General features: G+C 36.5%; 1 protein-coding gene and 1 long non-coding RNA gene across 2 annotated transcripts in view; one reads left to right on the forward strand and one right to left on the reverse strand.

Annotated features, from left to right (window-relative positions):
* Positions 1-6,477: 6,477 nt before the first annotated feature.
* The window catches only part of LOC309504277, a 503,575-nt gene continuing 494,901 nt past the window's right edge, over positions 6,478-15,151 (forward strand). The window contains exons 1-2 of the long non-coding RNA XR_014208045.1: positions 6,478-7,104; positions 7,198-7,290. This is a non-coding gene — a long non-coding RNA (uncharacterized lncRNA). The remainder of the gene's footprint in view (positions 7,105-7,197; positions 7,291-15,151) is intronic.
* psmd10 (proteasome 26S subunit, non-ATPase 10) lies at positions 11,540-14,453 on the reverse strand. Its single transcript, XM_082176817.1, has 5 exons — positions 14,285-14,453; positions 14,068-14,166; positions 13,698-13,844; positions 12,233-12,399; positions 11,540-12,130 (listed from the first exon to the last, which is right to left on the reverse strand). The coding sequence occupies exons 1-5, from the start codon at positions 14,396-14,398 to the stop codon at positions 11,977-11,979; spliced, it is 681 nt and encodes a 226-aa protein (XP_082032943.1). The 5' UTR covers positions 14,399-14,453; the 3' UTR covers positions 11,540-11,976.

The raw sequence follows: 15,151 nt of genomic DNA on the forward strand, positions 1-15,151 counted from the left end.
GATGTTCGATAGGGTCAGTGCTTTCCTTCTTGCAGCAAGGGTTGGAGCGAAGGCTGTCTCCCTCCACCCTTAAAGTACATGCTGCTGCTATTTCAGCATATCATGACCACATAGATGGCAAAACAGTTGGGAAGCACGACCTGGTCGTCAGGTTCCTTAGGGGGGCGAGACGATTAAATCCTCCTCGTCCCCCCTCCATACCCTCTTGGGACCTTTCCCTGGTGCTCCGAGCACTTCAGGATGCTCCCTTTGAGCCTTTGCAGTCAGCAGACTTAAAGCTTCTCTCCTTGAAGACTTTGCTGCTGATTGCACTGGCTTCGATCAAGAGGGTAGGGGACCTGCAAGCATTTTCGGTCGACGAATCGTGCCTAGAGTTCGGGCCGGGTGACAACCATGTTGTACTGAGACCCCGGCCTGGCTATGTGCCCAAGGTTCCTACCACTCCCTTTAGAGATCAGGTAGTGAACCTGCAAGCGCTGCCCCTGGAGGAGGCAGACCCAGCCCTGGCTTTGCTCTGTCCCGTTCGCGCTCTGCGTATGTACGTGGACAGAACTCAAAGCATCAGGACCTCAGACCAGCTCTTTGTCTGTTACGGAGGCCAGCAGAAGGGAAAGGCTGTCTCCAAGCAGAGGATGGCCCACTGGATAGTGGATGCCATCGCCTTGGCTTACCAAGCTCAAGGCGTGCCCTGCCCGCTCAGGTTGCATGCACACTCCACGAGAGGCGTTGCATCCTCCTGGGCGCTGGCACGTGGCTCCTCGCTAACAGATATCTGTAGAGCTGCGGGCTGGGCGACACCTAACACGTTCGCTAGATTCTATAGCCTACGTGTAGAGCCTGTGTCCTCCCGTGTTCTCACCCTAAACGGGTAGAAGCACTGTGAGTACCGGCTCTGTCGGCTTGCTGCATCCTACTGTGCATCCTTATTGCTCCAGAGTCGAACCTGTTGAGTCCTCCAACACCCTCGGCACGGACATGGCGGAGCGTCCAGTGCCAGGCCTTTATCCGCTGAATCCTTGAGATCCGGGTCTCGGCTGGGTCCCATATGTGTGACCCTACGGGGATCCCATATGTGTATATTCTCCACGGCTGCTCCTAAACGGAAGCCCGTGTCTTTCCCTTGGGCTAAGTCACCCATTATTCATATGCAGTACAACCCTCGGGTTAGTCCATATGTCTATTCCCACATAACTCTTCTTAAGAATGTGGCTCCCGCAGCGTTCCCCTCCCTCAGATCGGGCACGCTTTCCCAGTGTTATCCAATAATCTCACTGTATGGGTTATAACGGAACAACAGTGACGGATACTCTCGGTGTAAGCCTTCTCCTATCGTTCTTCCAGGCAAGAAGGTGTGGAGGCTTACACAGGGCGCTGGATGGGGTGCAGCAGCTGTGGCGCTTTGGTAGGGATTCCTATTCGTCGTTCACCACGACGTACGTCGTAGTGACCGGACGATAGGGAACGTCTCGGTTACATATGGTAACCCTCGTTCCCTGAGGGAGGGAACGGAGACGTACGTCCCGTCGCCACATCTGCTGCTACCCGCAGGGGCGTCCAGCTTTTTCAGGCTTGGCTCCTCAGCAAAAAACTGAAGTGCAATCGCATCAGCTGCTCGTTAAATACCCGCGCTGCGAGGCTGCGCAGCTGATACAAATGATTGCACGCCAATGTGTATTGGCTTGTTTTAGTTTCACTCGAAGTAGATTGGCCTCTCTAGCGAGATTCCTATTCGTCGTTCACCACGACGTACGTCTCCGTTCCCTCCCTCAGGGAACGAGGGTTACCATATGTAACCGAGACGTTCTTTATTCCCGCCTTTTTGTTTTTCAAATCTGTAACTGTCAAAGCCACCTCATTACTGGTTTTCTGGAGCTCATGCAGCTGTACAACTACACAAACTCTCAACAGGTAAATGATTTCTTTCTTAAAATGTCTATACATTTTAACTTTAAAAATTGTAACTGGTTTCCTATCAGTCATGTCTTTTTCTCTTTTCAGTTTAACAGAACATGTAAGTGTGAGCAGCTCTTTTCAATTAGGGACACTCATCTTCTCTTCTCTACAAAGTAAGTAACGGAGATAATGAATTTAAGATCCATATTGTTCGAATTTTTTATTATTACTTTATGCCTACACCCAGAAAACATTAAAACTATCATGACTTTATATCACTTTTTCCTTTTAACACCATTTTTGCTAATTTTGACCTTCATAAATAGTTTTTACTTAATAAATTGGAAGAGACAAACTTTAACTCTTAACTCAATTGTGTATTTCAGATGCTGTCCCGTATCATAACCTCATCATCTGCAGAGAGAAATTGTCACTCAGAATACACACATAATGAGTACGTAAAGACATCATATATATAGAGCATTGTAAAGATATTTCACTTGAACTTCATTACATCTGTTTCATGTTTTTGCTACAATTTGCCATGTCAATAAAAATTAAAAGTACCTAATTGACTCAACATCCTTTTTTAATATGTAAAACCCAAACAGAGGCAACAAAATATTATAAGACCAGGCAGATAGAGGCCTAAAAAAACTATATTCATAAATAATATATAAAAATAATGTTAATAATACTAATATGAATAATATGAAGATACTAATATTAATGAAAATAAACTATTATTAAAAAGGATATTTATAACACCATTAAACTACTTTTTACACAGCGTAGTTGTAGCACAGTGTACAGCCGCCAAGTGTACAACGATAATGAAATGAAAACAGGGAGCCACACAACTTTTCAGGTTTGAGTATTTATTTCGCCACATTTAACTTTGTTGGACTTTCACAATGTTGGAATTTAAATGTCAAAGTATGATTTTTCCCCCCACATTTGCATTGATCACTTGTTTTTTTTTATTAAAAAGCCTGTTTTTCATGCAATAAACCCTTTAAAATGTGATTTTGAGCTCATTTTTATTTGTATTACTGTTATTATTAATAATAATAATTTTGCATCCAGCTGCCACACAAATATAATTCAATAGCAATCACAATGTTTGATGATTTAATTATTTATTGCAAAACTGTGAAGCCCTTTCATAAATCTCTATCTAGGCTATCTATTGATCCAGAATAGAAGAATGTTTGGATGAGGGATGGATGTATGGATATCTATCTATACAGATGTACAAACAATATCAAACTATACAGATAAAATAGTACTGAATTATGTGTGTTACAACTAACCCCTCTGTCTGTTACAATTAACCCTGCATATGGGGTAAGTTGTAACATTTGCACTTCTGTGACTTTCAGTGCAACTGTACGAAAATGGTAGGTCCTAGAAAAAAACTTGAATTGTTCATTTGTAGCAGAGATGTGTATGTTGCTTGTGAAAAAAAAAAGAAAAAAAAAAGATTAATCTAACTTATTTTGGTTTTGGCTCAATTATTAAAAAAATAATTTGTTGTGATAATTTGCACTTGGCGAATGAACTCAATGACAACAGGTGACATCTAATTAATCAATAACCATGGTAACAAATGATGAGTGGGAAAATTGAACTGTACTGAAGAGAAACAAACTAAAAGTCCATGAAAATTAAACTTAAGGTAACGATCCATCAGTGGACAAGTGGGGGATTTTGTAGAGACAACACTTCCCATCAAACAGGGCACTCAAGGATGTCATCCTCCAGGAGTTTAACAGAATATATATAAGAATCTGTCATGAACTTTACACTCAATGTCAAGAAGGGTCAGAGCAGTATACAGTTATAGAGTACATATGTATTACACGTTTAATTTAATCAAGGGTGTACTCATTTTTACGCATTTGTATGAAAGAAATGTGATTGAAACTGACATTCTTGAATTCCTTACTACCAGAGAAAATTGTTTATCAGTGAAACTAGTGAGAGTCACATATGGGACATACAGTAATTCAGATGGAATGTAAAGATTGAACGGTTGAATTCTCAGTTCTTGTATTTGTTGGTATGGGAGGATGTGTTCCCAGGGTTATCTGTGGTTTCAACACTTTAGAGTAAAAAAAAAACTGCAACATTTTAGGTTTTATGGGACTGAGCTTAAATTTACAGGACAAAATGATGTATTCCATTAAATTATATAATGTTAATATTCCATAAAGTACACTGTAAAATCGAATATTATTCCTTACTATAAAAATACTAGTAAGTTTACTTGATTTTAGCCAAAATGTTGAGCTTACTACAAATTTTATATTGTTGCTGAAATATTCGAAAATATAGCTCCCATAACTAGTGTAATCTAAGTAAAATTACTCAAAATGTCCAAGATGGGCTGTTACGCATGCGTACTACTGGTCCACAATTTCCCCTCCCCCACTGTCCACACAGCACAGAAGCACATGCAGAGGAGCTTCGTGAAGTTCAAGGTAAACTCTTTTAATTTAAACCTCATTTTCAGATTTGTGTTTGTTTGCTAGTCTTAATAATCGTTCAAATGTCTGTATTTTGTTAGTTGCATTCTTGTTTTGTTGAATATTAGCCCATGTTAAGAACTTTCACAAACACGTTTTTGTGCTGAAGTAATTTCCCTTCAAACAACTTATTTTCTGCTTTATATCTTTAATCCAGCTGCCTGTTTGCCTATTAATTACTATTAATTCGTTAATTTGTTGTAGTGATGGGCAGGGTTAGCCAGTAATTTGAACTAATGATTGGTCTTGATGCAGACGCGAATGTTTAACGTTACAGAAATCAAAATTTAGTGACAATTATACAAATCGTGTCAAATGGGTCACCTCGGTTTGAATGTTGTGTTTGTTATGGTATGATTTTCGTCGACGCTCAGCATAAACTATGATAATGTTAGCTGGACGCGCCAATTTTGAATAGGCAGCTCAGAGACACGGCTGCATTCACTCTAGAGAGCGCGCAATACAGACAAAGTACAAATGGATGGAAAAGACCGCTAACGTTACATCTTTAGATCAGTTATTTTAAAATCTTTAAAATACATATTTTTTAACTTGACTGGGCACGTTAAAAACCTAACGATAAATGACGAACTCCAGTCAAGCCGGTTAATTCGAAAACCCAATGCGTGCTTATTATGATAACTATGGCAATATGCAGGCAGCAAAATAAGAGGGAAATTGTGAGGTGTTTTTCAATCGAGTTTGTTAGCGAGTATTTTACAGAAATTATATATTGAGCGAGTACATCATGAATACATTTCCCAAACCGTGTTTTTGTCTTATCATGAATCACTATAGTATACATATAATCAGTGTTTATATTCGGACTATTTTAGGCCAGGCGGGTTAACCGCTGCAGAGTAACGTTAGCCCAGTGCCTGCGTGGCTCGTCATAGACATGAGAGAAGTAGCTCCGGCTGCAATGTTCTTCCGCAAGATGCATGCAGTTCTGTTTATTAACCGCTAAAGTGCCAAAAGTTATGGACTGCTGCTTTCAAAGTCAAGGCAACACATTTTTCTACATAAATGCCAACACTGGGGGCATTTATTGCTTTTTTGAATAGTTAATGTGATGCTAGTTTTGAAACAATGCACATTTTCAAAACTGCTTTTGTAAATGTTCATTAAACAGAGATATAATTGCGTACTCCACATTTCATTCATTTCCTGTTTTTTTTTATAAATTTTTTTTATTATAAAAAGAAATAATATATTGGGAAGAACCGAGTTAAGTGTATTGGTCTGGCCCTCTACAACCGCCCAAGTTTTTTATGTGGCCCTTGGGAAAATTAATTGCCCACCCCTGCCTTAACCTATGGTATCAATTTTCTGGCAAAATTAAATAAATCAATTAAATAATAAAAATGAAAACTAAAACCAGATTAACCATTTCATTACAGAAAACTGTACACAAAATATGTGCCATTATAATTATTTCATTTTCACAGTGACAATGCATCATCTGTCAAATTGAAAAATAAAATGCAATTGGTGATTTCACATTTTATTTTCTCTACAATCTCGAGGCAAGACAGCCAATATTAAAATGAAAAGGCAACGTGAAAAAGAAACTGCAAATAGTTTTTACAAAGCTTTTTATTAACTCACTTATTTTGTTAGCGTTAATAAAAAGCTTTGTAAAAAAACTATTTTCTTTTTCATGTTTGCCTTTTCATTTTAATATTGGCAGTCTTGCCTCGGGATTGTAGTGAAAATGAAATGTGAAAGCACCAATTGCATTTTATTTTTCAATTTGACAGGGATGATGCACTGTCACCATGAAAACTTAAACAGTCTTAGTTTTCAAATAATACCTAATGCATGTGATGTTTCCATTTAACTCATTGACCAACTGCTTTGCATGTGTCCAACAATTTGAAAAAAGAGAGGGAGAGAAACACCAGTCTATGCATCTGATTATGTTGTTTGTTCTTTGACTTTTGATTGATGTAATTTTTTATTTTTTTATTTTAAGGCGTATCCAAGAGATGAAGATTTTGCCCAAGTTGCCGCAGCTCTAATCAAAGCACATCCCTGTTGACTGAACAGGGCTCCCCAACAGGCTCAGCTGGCTGGAAAAACAGCCTGAAATTTAAAATGGCCAACTATAGAACAAAACTCCGTAAATGTGGCTGTAGTGATGTTGCAGTTGGGGGAAAGAGAGGTGAAACCATGGCAACAAAGTCAGGCTTTAAAAAACCCAGGCGATTTGAATTAAATTTCTTGCCAAACTTTCCTAATGGGGAAGATGAAGAAAGTCAAGAATGCACAAGAGTAGAACTTGTAGAAGAAATTAAAAAGAGGCCCCCAAACATGAGCCTGATTGGCAAGAAGATGGACAGCACATTTGCTTTGAGACGGAAAGAAATTATCCACTCTGAACCTCCTGTCTGTGAGATTTTGAAGAAGTGGCCAGCACTTTTCATGGAAAGCCAGGTTTGTTTTCTTTTCCTCTTCAAAAACCTGTGTTTTTTATGAATTGTGTGTTTGAATGTTAACAACCACTCTTATGTTAATGCTTTAGATCTTAGCAGAATTCAATCGCATATCTGGGAAAAATCTGAAATCTCAGTTCTACGCTGCGTTGGACACACACTCTACACGCTTGTTTGAAATTTTCTGGAAAAAAGGAGGAAACCAGGGAAGAATACTTGATGAAATTTTGCAACAAGTTAATTCAAAGGTATTATTTTATGATGCTATCTTTGAATCATAATCTGCATATGATTGTTACCCTCGGCCGATAACGTGTCTACCTGTCTCTACTTTTTCATAGCCATCTGATGTAACATTTGTTCGCACCGCAGTACTTCAGGGACTTCCAGTCCTCTTGGGGGATGACCCAGAGGAATTTTTCAGGACGTGCTTTGTAAGTAATGTTATTGGTATTTCTGCTTTCTTAAAGGGATGGTCCGGAGTTAGATCAACCTAGGGTAATTTGCACCATGACATCGAGCCAAACACATTTGAATAAAATCCTGATGTACTTACAAACTTTACAATGCCTCGTTTTATGAGTACAGAACCTATTAGTACATTTACATTTAGTCATTTAGCAGACGCCTTTATCCAAAGCGACTTACAAATTAGGACAAAAAATTCAGCGAGTCATCATAAAGAGGCAAAAACAACAACAACGCAAGAAGTGCTCAAAATACGAAGTTCAGGTATTATTCAGAGTAGCATAAGCCTGATAAGTGATGTTTCAAAGGGAAAGGATATATATATATTTTTTTTTTTTTTTTTATAAGGTTAAGTGCTCACGGAAGAGATGGGTTTTCAGCTGTCTTTTGAATGTTGTCAGGGATTCTGCATTCCGGATGAGGGTGGGGAGAGCGTTCCACCAGCATGGTACTATTGTAGAAGTGTGGTTCTGGGCATTATTAGTGGGGTAATTTACGAGATACATAGAGCCATTAGCGCCTGCTCTAAGCCATACAGCTGATATCACTAAATAAGCTATAATTTTAATAATCTTCAACCAAGGGAAAAAAGGCTTCTGGGGGGTGTTTGGCTTGATGTCATGGTGCAAAGGGTGAATCTAGGTTGATTTTACTCCGGACCATCCCTTTAAATTGCCATTTTGTTTTATTCCATGAGAATATAGCTCATGTTAGGACAAATATTAATCCTGGGTGGTATACTTTTTGTAGTTTTGCATTAGATACTATATGTCTCTTGTGAAACAATTCTGATTTTTCTTTCCTTCTCTACTTAGGATGTGGATGTAGATGCAGACTTCAGTGAAGTAGATGTTGGCCTGCTCACAATTTTACCTGAAGGTATGCCTGCCAAACGTCCAAAAGCCCTCAACGTGGATGCACTAAGGGCAATCGTTCTGGAGGGAACAATTGTTGTGGATGATGTCCCAAATTTGCCACATGCTGTATGTCTCCTTTTTGCTTTGATATATGCTCTTAATTTAGACTACCCAAAGACAATGAGGAACACATTTGATTTCATTCAACGGGTATTTCTGTCTTTGGGAGGGAAGAATCTCAAACCCAAACTCCAAACCCTTAAAAATCAGCTTGTAAGCTAAACTTGTCTCCTTACTGCCTTGGATGCCTGCTGCCGTGTTTATGTTAGCATATTGGCATATTCATTTGCACTAATTTCAAGTGGCCACTGTGTTTTTTAAACCTTTCCAAAGCCACATGCTGTGTCAAGGTATGACATTTTATATTTCAGTGTTGTAAAAGCCTATTCAAGGTAGAAAAGGTCTGTATTTCAGCATTGTAAAGGCCTATTTTATGTTATTTTTGCTGTTTTGTTAGCATACAGTGCATTTTTTTGAAAATGTCATGACAGCAGAATGGTACTAGCCAAGAGATAAAGAGTGTTTAAAAAGAAAACTGATGTTTTAAAGCATATTTGTATTGTAATGTTCTTAAATTTACTGTTGAGAAATTAAACAGTTGAGAATTTCACACTTGTGTTAAGTGCATTCCATGCTAGTTGAACTACTAAAAATACGTTCACTTTACTTGAAGAAAATGTGGAAACCGATTGCACATATTTTTTTGAGTCTCCATAACTTAAAAAGGCAGATTAAAACCATGTTGAGAATAATAGTATTTAAGATGTTTGCAGAACGCATTATAACACTGTTAGTTAAATGGAATTACTCAAGTAATCTTACTACTAAATCGTAAGTAAGATTAGTAAATATTATAGAGTATGTTAACTAGAATTGATATTAAACTAAATTGATATTTACTACTTAATTTACTTGGGAAGAGTTTGCTTTCTTTACTTTTAGCTGATTATTAACTTAACTTCAGTTTTCCCTTTAAGTTTGCTTTGCAAAAATAAGGCAATCGGTTTCCAAACTTTTTTTAAGTAAACTGAACTTATTCGAATTTACAGTGTAATAAAACCTATTTTGAACTAACAATCAATGAACTGCTGGATTTTTATTTACTAGCATTAACAAAGATTAATAAATACTGTCACAAATGTAGGCTTTTTAATGTATGCAAATTAGCACATCTGTAATTAGATAATTAGTTTGTCCATGTTAACAAACAATTAAAAAAAAACTTGTAATACATTTTTTTGTTTGTCTTGATATAAGTAATCAACTCAGTAATTTTCATAGTGATATATAAAGGTTAATTTTTTTTACCCTATTCATGTGAGAAAAATAATGAATAGGATATATTTGGGTCTTTTTCTGAACTTTCCCCTAATGGGATTCTTCTGGGCTTTTTTTCCCCCTTACTCAGGACATGTTGAGGATACAAAATCAGTTGAGTTTGATTCGGTTGCAATTTGTTCACGGTTGACCCCCATTTTGGCTTAAAACGCCTGGACTATTAGGACTGACGATCAGTTCAACTTCACAGAGCACAATGCTAGAACTGCCTGGTCCAGAAGGTCTGCCTTATACAACATTATAGGAAGATCAAGCCATTACTAGCATGCTACACAACCCAAGCCCAAGCTCTTGTTCTATCCTGTAATGCTCTCTTGTTCAGGCCTTCCATCATGTACTGTCAAACCTCTGTAACTGATCCAGAATACAGCAGCGAGTGTTCTTGAAGGAGCCGAAGAGGGAACCTCACATAAACTTGCACTGGCTGCCACTCGCATCAAATATAAAGCACTGATGTTTGTCTACAGAACAACCACTGGCTCTAAACCCCATATGTGTCCTCCAGAGATGTACATTTACATTTAGTCATTTAGCAGACGCCCTTATCCAAAGCGACTTACAAATTAGGACTAAATTCAGCGAGTCATCATAAAGAGGCAAAAGCAACAACAACGCAGGAAGTGCTCAAAATACGAAGTTCAGGTATTATTCAGAGTAGCATAAGCCTGATAAGTGATGTTTCAAAGGGAAAGGAAATTTTTTTTTTATTTTTTTTTTTTTATAAGGTTAAGTGCTCACGGAAGAGATTGGTTTTCAGCTGTTTTTTGAATGTTGTCAGGGATTCTGCATTCTGGATGAGGGTGGGGAGAGCGTTCCACCAGCATGGAACTGTAAATGAGAATGTTCTGGAAAGTGATTTTGTGGCTTTCTGTGATGGAACCACGAGACGTCGCTCGTTGACCGATCGTAGGTGTCTGGTAGGGATGTAGACTCGTAGGAGTGAGTGAAAGTAGGAGGGAGCTGAGCCTGTGATAGTTCTGTAAGCAAGCGTCAGTGCCTTGAACTTGATGCGAGCAGCTAGAGGTAGCCAGTGCAGAGAGATGAACAGAGGAGTGACGTGGGCCCTCTTGGGCTCGTTGAAGACAAGACGAGCTGCAGCATTCTGGATCATCTGTAGGGGTTTGGTCGCACATGCTGGGAGTCCAGCCAGAAGGGCATTGCAGTAGTCAAGCCTAGAGATGACCAGGGCCTGGACGATAAGTTGTGTTGCATGCTCAGTTAGGAAAGGCCTGATCTTCCTGATGTTGTGCAGTGCAAACCTGCATGATCGAGCTGTCTTTGAAATGTGATCTGTGAAGGTCAGCTGGTCATCAAACGTTACTCCAAGATTTCTGACCGATATTGATGGGGTGATTGATGATGACTCTAGCTGGATGGTGAAGTCGTGCTGTAGAGATGGATTGGCAGGGAGGATGAGAAGCTCAGTCTTTGCCAGGTTGAGCTGCAGGTGATGTACTCTTTATGCCGAGAGCAGTATATGGCACTATTTGCATTCAGTAAAATAAGAAATGAATACATGTAGGTGGGTAACATGAGACCACATTTTTGTCATGCCATTCATCCACATTTCAGTTTTATGTTATCAATTGTTTCAGTTATGCGACCGGAAATCTCAGCAAGAGATTATACACTTCCTCACTCAGTAAGATTTTGAAATGTTTTTAAAATAAGTCACTTATGCTGAACCAAGGCTGCATTTATTTGATCAAAAATACAGTAAAAATGGTAATATTGTGAAAAATGATTACAATTTTAAATGTTTTCTGTGAAACAGAAATATTTTGTAATGTTATAAATGTCTTACCTGTTACTTTTGATTCATTTAATTTATCCTTGCTGAATAAAAGTATTATTTTCTTAAAAAAAAAAAAAAAAATCTTACTGACCACAAACTTTTGAACATGTCTATGTAATAATTTGTGTGTCCTTTTAATACAACACTCAGATATGACTGCACCAATCACCTGTATTCAATTACAATTTATTTCCCATATAAAAAATAAGCATCAAGATGGAAGAATACACTATGGTCTCGTGACCTTCGCACACGGACACAAAACTAGAAATTACATTTTAAGTGACAAATCAATGACAAAATCAGCTTTAGGTTTAACAGAAATAAAGCATTCATGGCTGAACTAGATAAATAATAATCAGAATGTTATGTGTAAGCCTGAAACTCATGTACCCGATAAAAAGCATGAAAAATGACTGACATATCAAGTCATGAGCTTTTTAACTACCATAAAGAGAATGCTGATCATAATGTCGTTCTTCAGCAGACATCTTTAAAAGCATTTTTTCTACTGTTTCTTTTAAATACCCTTACAAACAAGTATTCATCATACTTGAACAGCAGCTTTATCAAAAGCTTGCTCCGTTTCCACTCAGGATCCTTCAGCCCTCTACTACCCGTCTCAACATAGATCCCAAGCCACCTTTAGCCACTTGTAGAGGCGTCATCTTTTCCTTGTTCTCAATGTAGATGCTGGCACCGTGTTCCACAAGGAGTTTTGCAGCCTCTGCTCGGTCCTCATCACATGCAAGATGACTGGCAAAAACAATAAAAATAGTTCATGCAGAACAGGTCTGAGTGGTATCTATACATAATACAATAGAGGAAAAATAACACTAGTGGTTCTGCACTACTTACAGTGGCGTGTTTCCTTCCGAGTCTTGAATGTTGGTAGAAGCGCTCTCTTTCAAAAGAAGCTGAATGAGTCGGTAGTTGCCCTTAGCAGATGCTCTGTGCAGAGGTGTGGATTGCAGTTTATCTGTTGCATTAGGATCTGCACCGTTTTCCAGCAGAATCTGGGCTATCTGTTAAAAAGTACAAGATAATTGTATTATTAATATAAAACGTTTCACATTTTTCAGAAAGATTTTATGTAATAATCTAATATAACTTTGAAAAAAAAAAAATATATATATTAATATGAAACGAACATAATATTAATATAAAAAAAGTTTCACAATTTCCAGAAAAATGTTATGTAGTCATTTAATATAACTCTTTCATTAAAAAAAGATATAAAAATTAATATAAGCAAATATTAATATAAAACATTTAACAATTTTCAGAAAAAAAATTTATGTAATAATTTAATACAACTTTGATTTAAAAAAAAAGATGTCAATATATTAATTTTAAAAATCTATAATTTTAATAGAAAATGTTTAAAACATTTCAGAAAAAATGTATGCAATAATTTAAAATAACTTTGATAAAGAGTTGGAAATACATTAATGAATACAAGATAATATTAATGTAAAACATTTAACAATTTTGAGAAAGATTTTATGTAATAATTTAATACAACTTTGATTTTAAAAAAAAGATGTCAATATATTAATTTTAAAAATCTATAATTTTAATAGAAAATGTTTAAAACATTTCAGAAAAAATGTATGCAATAATTTAAAATAACTTTGATAAAGAGTTGGAAATACATTAATGAATACAAGATAATATTAATGTAAAACATTTAACAATTTTCAGAAAGATTTTATGTAATAATTTGATATAACTTTGATTAAAAAGAGCTAGCAAAATATATATACAAAATACAAGATAATATTAAAATGTAAAAAGTTTAACTAATTCCAGAAAGATTTAGGTAATCATTTAATATAACTGGCAATATATTAATATACAACGAATATAAGATAATGCAATTTAAATGTTTTTTTTTGTTGTTGTTGTTTTTTTATAAAATTTTCAGAAAAACAAATGTATGTAATAATTTAATATAACTGATTGATAAAAAAAAAAAAGACCAGGCAATTTTAATATAAAACCTGAATAAGATCAAATTAATCTAAAAAAAATGTTTCACAATTTTAAGAAAAAGTAATATAGTGCATGTGGATGCATCTATGTCATATATGTATGATACCAGTGCCAAAGACACATTTCTGCTCTGTGACAAAGTTAAACTAAAGCTAAAACTTCAAACTAAACTCTTTGATAAAAAAAGCTGGCAATATATTAATAGAAATTTATAAAATAAATATGAGATCAAATTAATAATATAAAAAGTTTCACAATTTTAAGAAAGATCTTATGTAATAATTGAACCCTCTGATGAAGATAAAGAGCTGACAAACGTAAAATCTACCTCATATCGATCTTTAGATGCAGCGTAGTGTAGTGGCGTACAACCATTCTGGTTCACAGAGTTCAACTGAGCTCCTCTGGATATTAAAGATCTGACAATTTCTTCTCTCCCAGCAGATGCTGCTATATGAAGAGGAGTCCAACATGCCTGGAATTACATAACATGGTAAAGAACTCCACCAAGAGGATATACAGTGAATGACAAAGTATCTACCATCAAGACATTTGACTACATAATATTGATGTCTTGCATCAACTGCACTTATAAATGCATTGGAGAGCACAGCAGTAATAAGGTTTATAAGCAATAACATTCACTGACGCAGTATAATAAGGCTTCTGGAATGTCCCATGAAACAATGCTGACTCACATCATCTTCGATATTCACTTCAACACCAAGATCCAACAGAAACTGCACGATATCCGCATGTCCAGCTGAACAGGCCCAGTGCAGAGCAGTCCTGCAGTCCTGTATGGAGCAGCAACATAGCATATCACTTAAACATCTTAGACTCAATGGACAAACTTCAATATAGCATCATGCTAACCACTGTGCAACAGCACCAACACGTTCTCACTTATGTTACCTGGTCTGTTTTCGTCGCTAGTGAGCTGTCAGACAAGACGCAACTTTTAAGCTCTTCAAACTTTCCAGTGTACGCTAAATTACAGATTTCCACATTTGATACGCTTCCCTCCATCTCAGACTTTAGGGAGCACCAATGTGCCAAATTCAATTCAACTTACTGGCCCCGCCCAAAACATACAAGCTGCAATGTCATTGGATAAAACAACTTACTTAGCTGGCGCAGAATGGTGCCTGATTTAAACAAATATACAATATCTAACAAAAGCTCCTAAAATGAAATAAAGCTCCTAAAAAAATAAAGTTACTCAGTTTGTAGTTTGTAGGTTACATAATAGCTGTACTTTGTAGAATTGCAGATTACTCTTTTTATTTTTATTTTTTTATTTTTTAAGGATATGTTTTTTTTAAGGATATATGTTGTTGATTATCCTGAAACTACTGTACATTTGTTTAGGCTTTGTGTTTTGCATTTTGGTGTAAAATATAAAGATTGATTATGCGAAATCTATGAAATCCTCCAGGCTTACTGTTGTAGGAAAATGTACTATTTATGCTTATCTTAAGAAGTATGTAAACCTTTTTATTAATTAACAGAATTACAATTTACTAATTTACATATGCATAAATATAAATTTACTAATAGAGTCCAGCCCAACTGCCATGCTGAGGAAATCATAAAAATAAAATAAAAAAAGAAACATATTCTTCCTTTATGCATTTTCATCCTTTATATATAAATATTTTTCTATTTTAACTCTTTTGTCGTCTTGTGTATTTTGTATTCCCCTTGGAGTTTCCTATTGATTGGAACTATGGTGGGAACTTAGAATGACGGTGTGGTTTTCCAGCGGAACAATAACCGTGA

The sequence above is a fragment of the Leuciscus leuciscus genome (genome assembly GCF_965113295.1).
Source record: "Leuciscus leuciscus genome assembly, chromosome: 8".
Taxonomy (NCBI): Eukaryota; Metazoa; Chordata; class Actinopteri; order Cypriniformes; family Leuciscidae; genus Leuciscus; species Leuciscus leuciscus.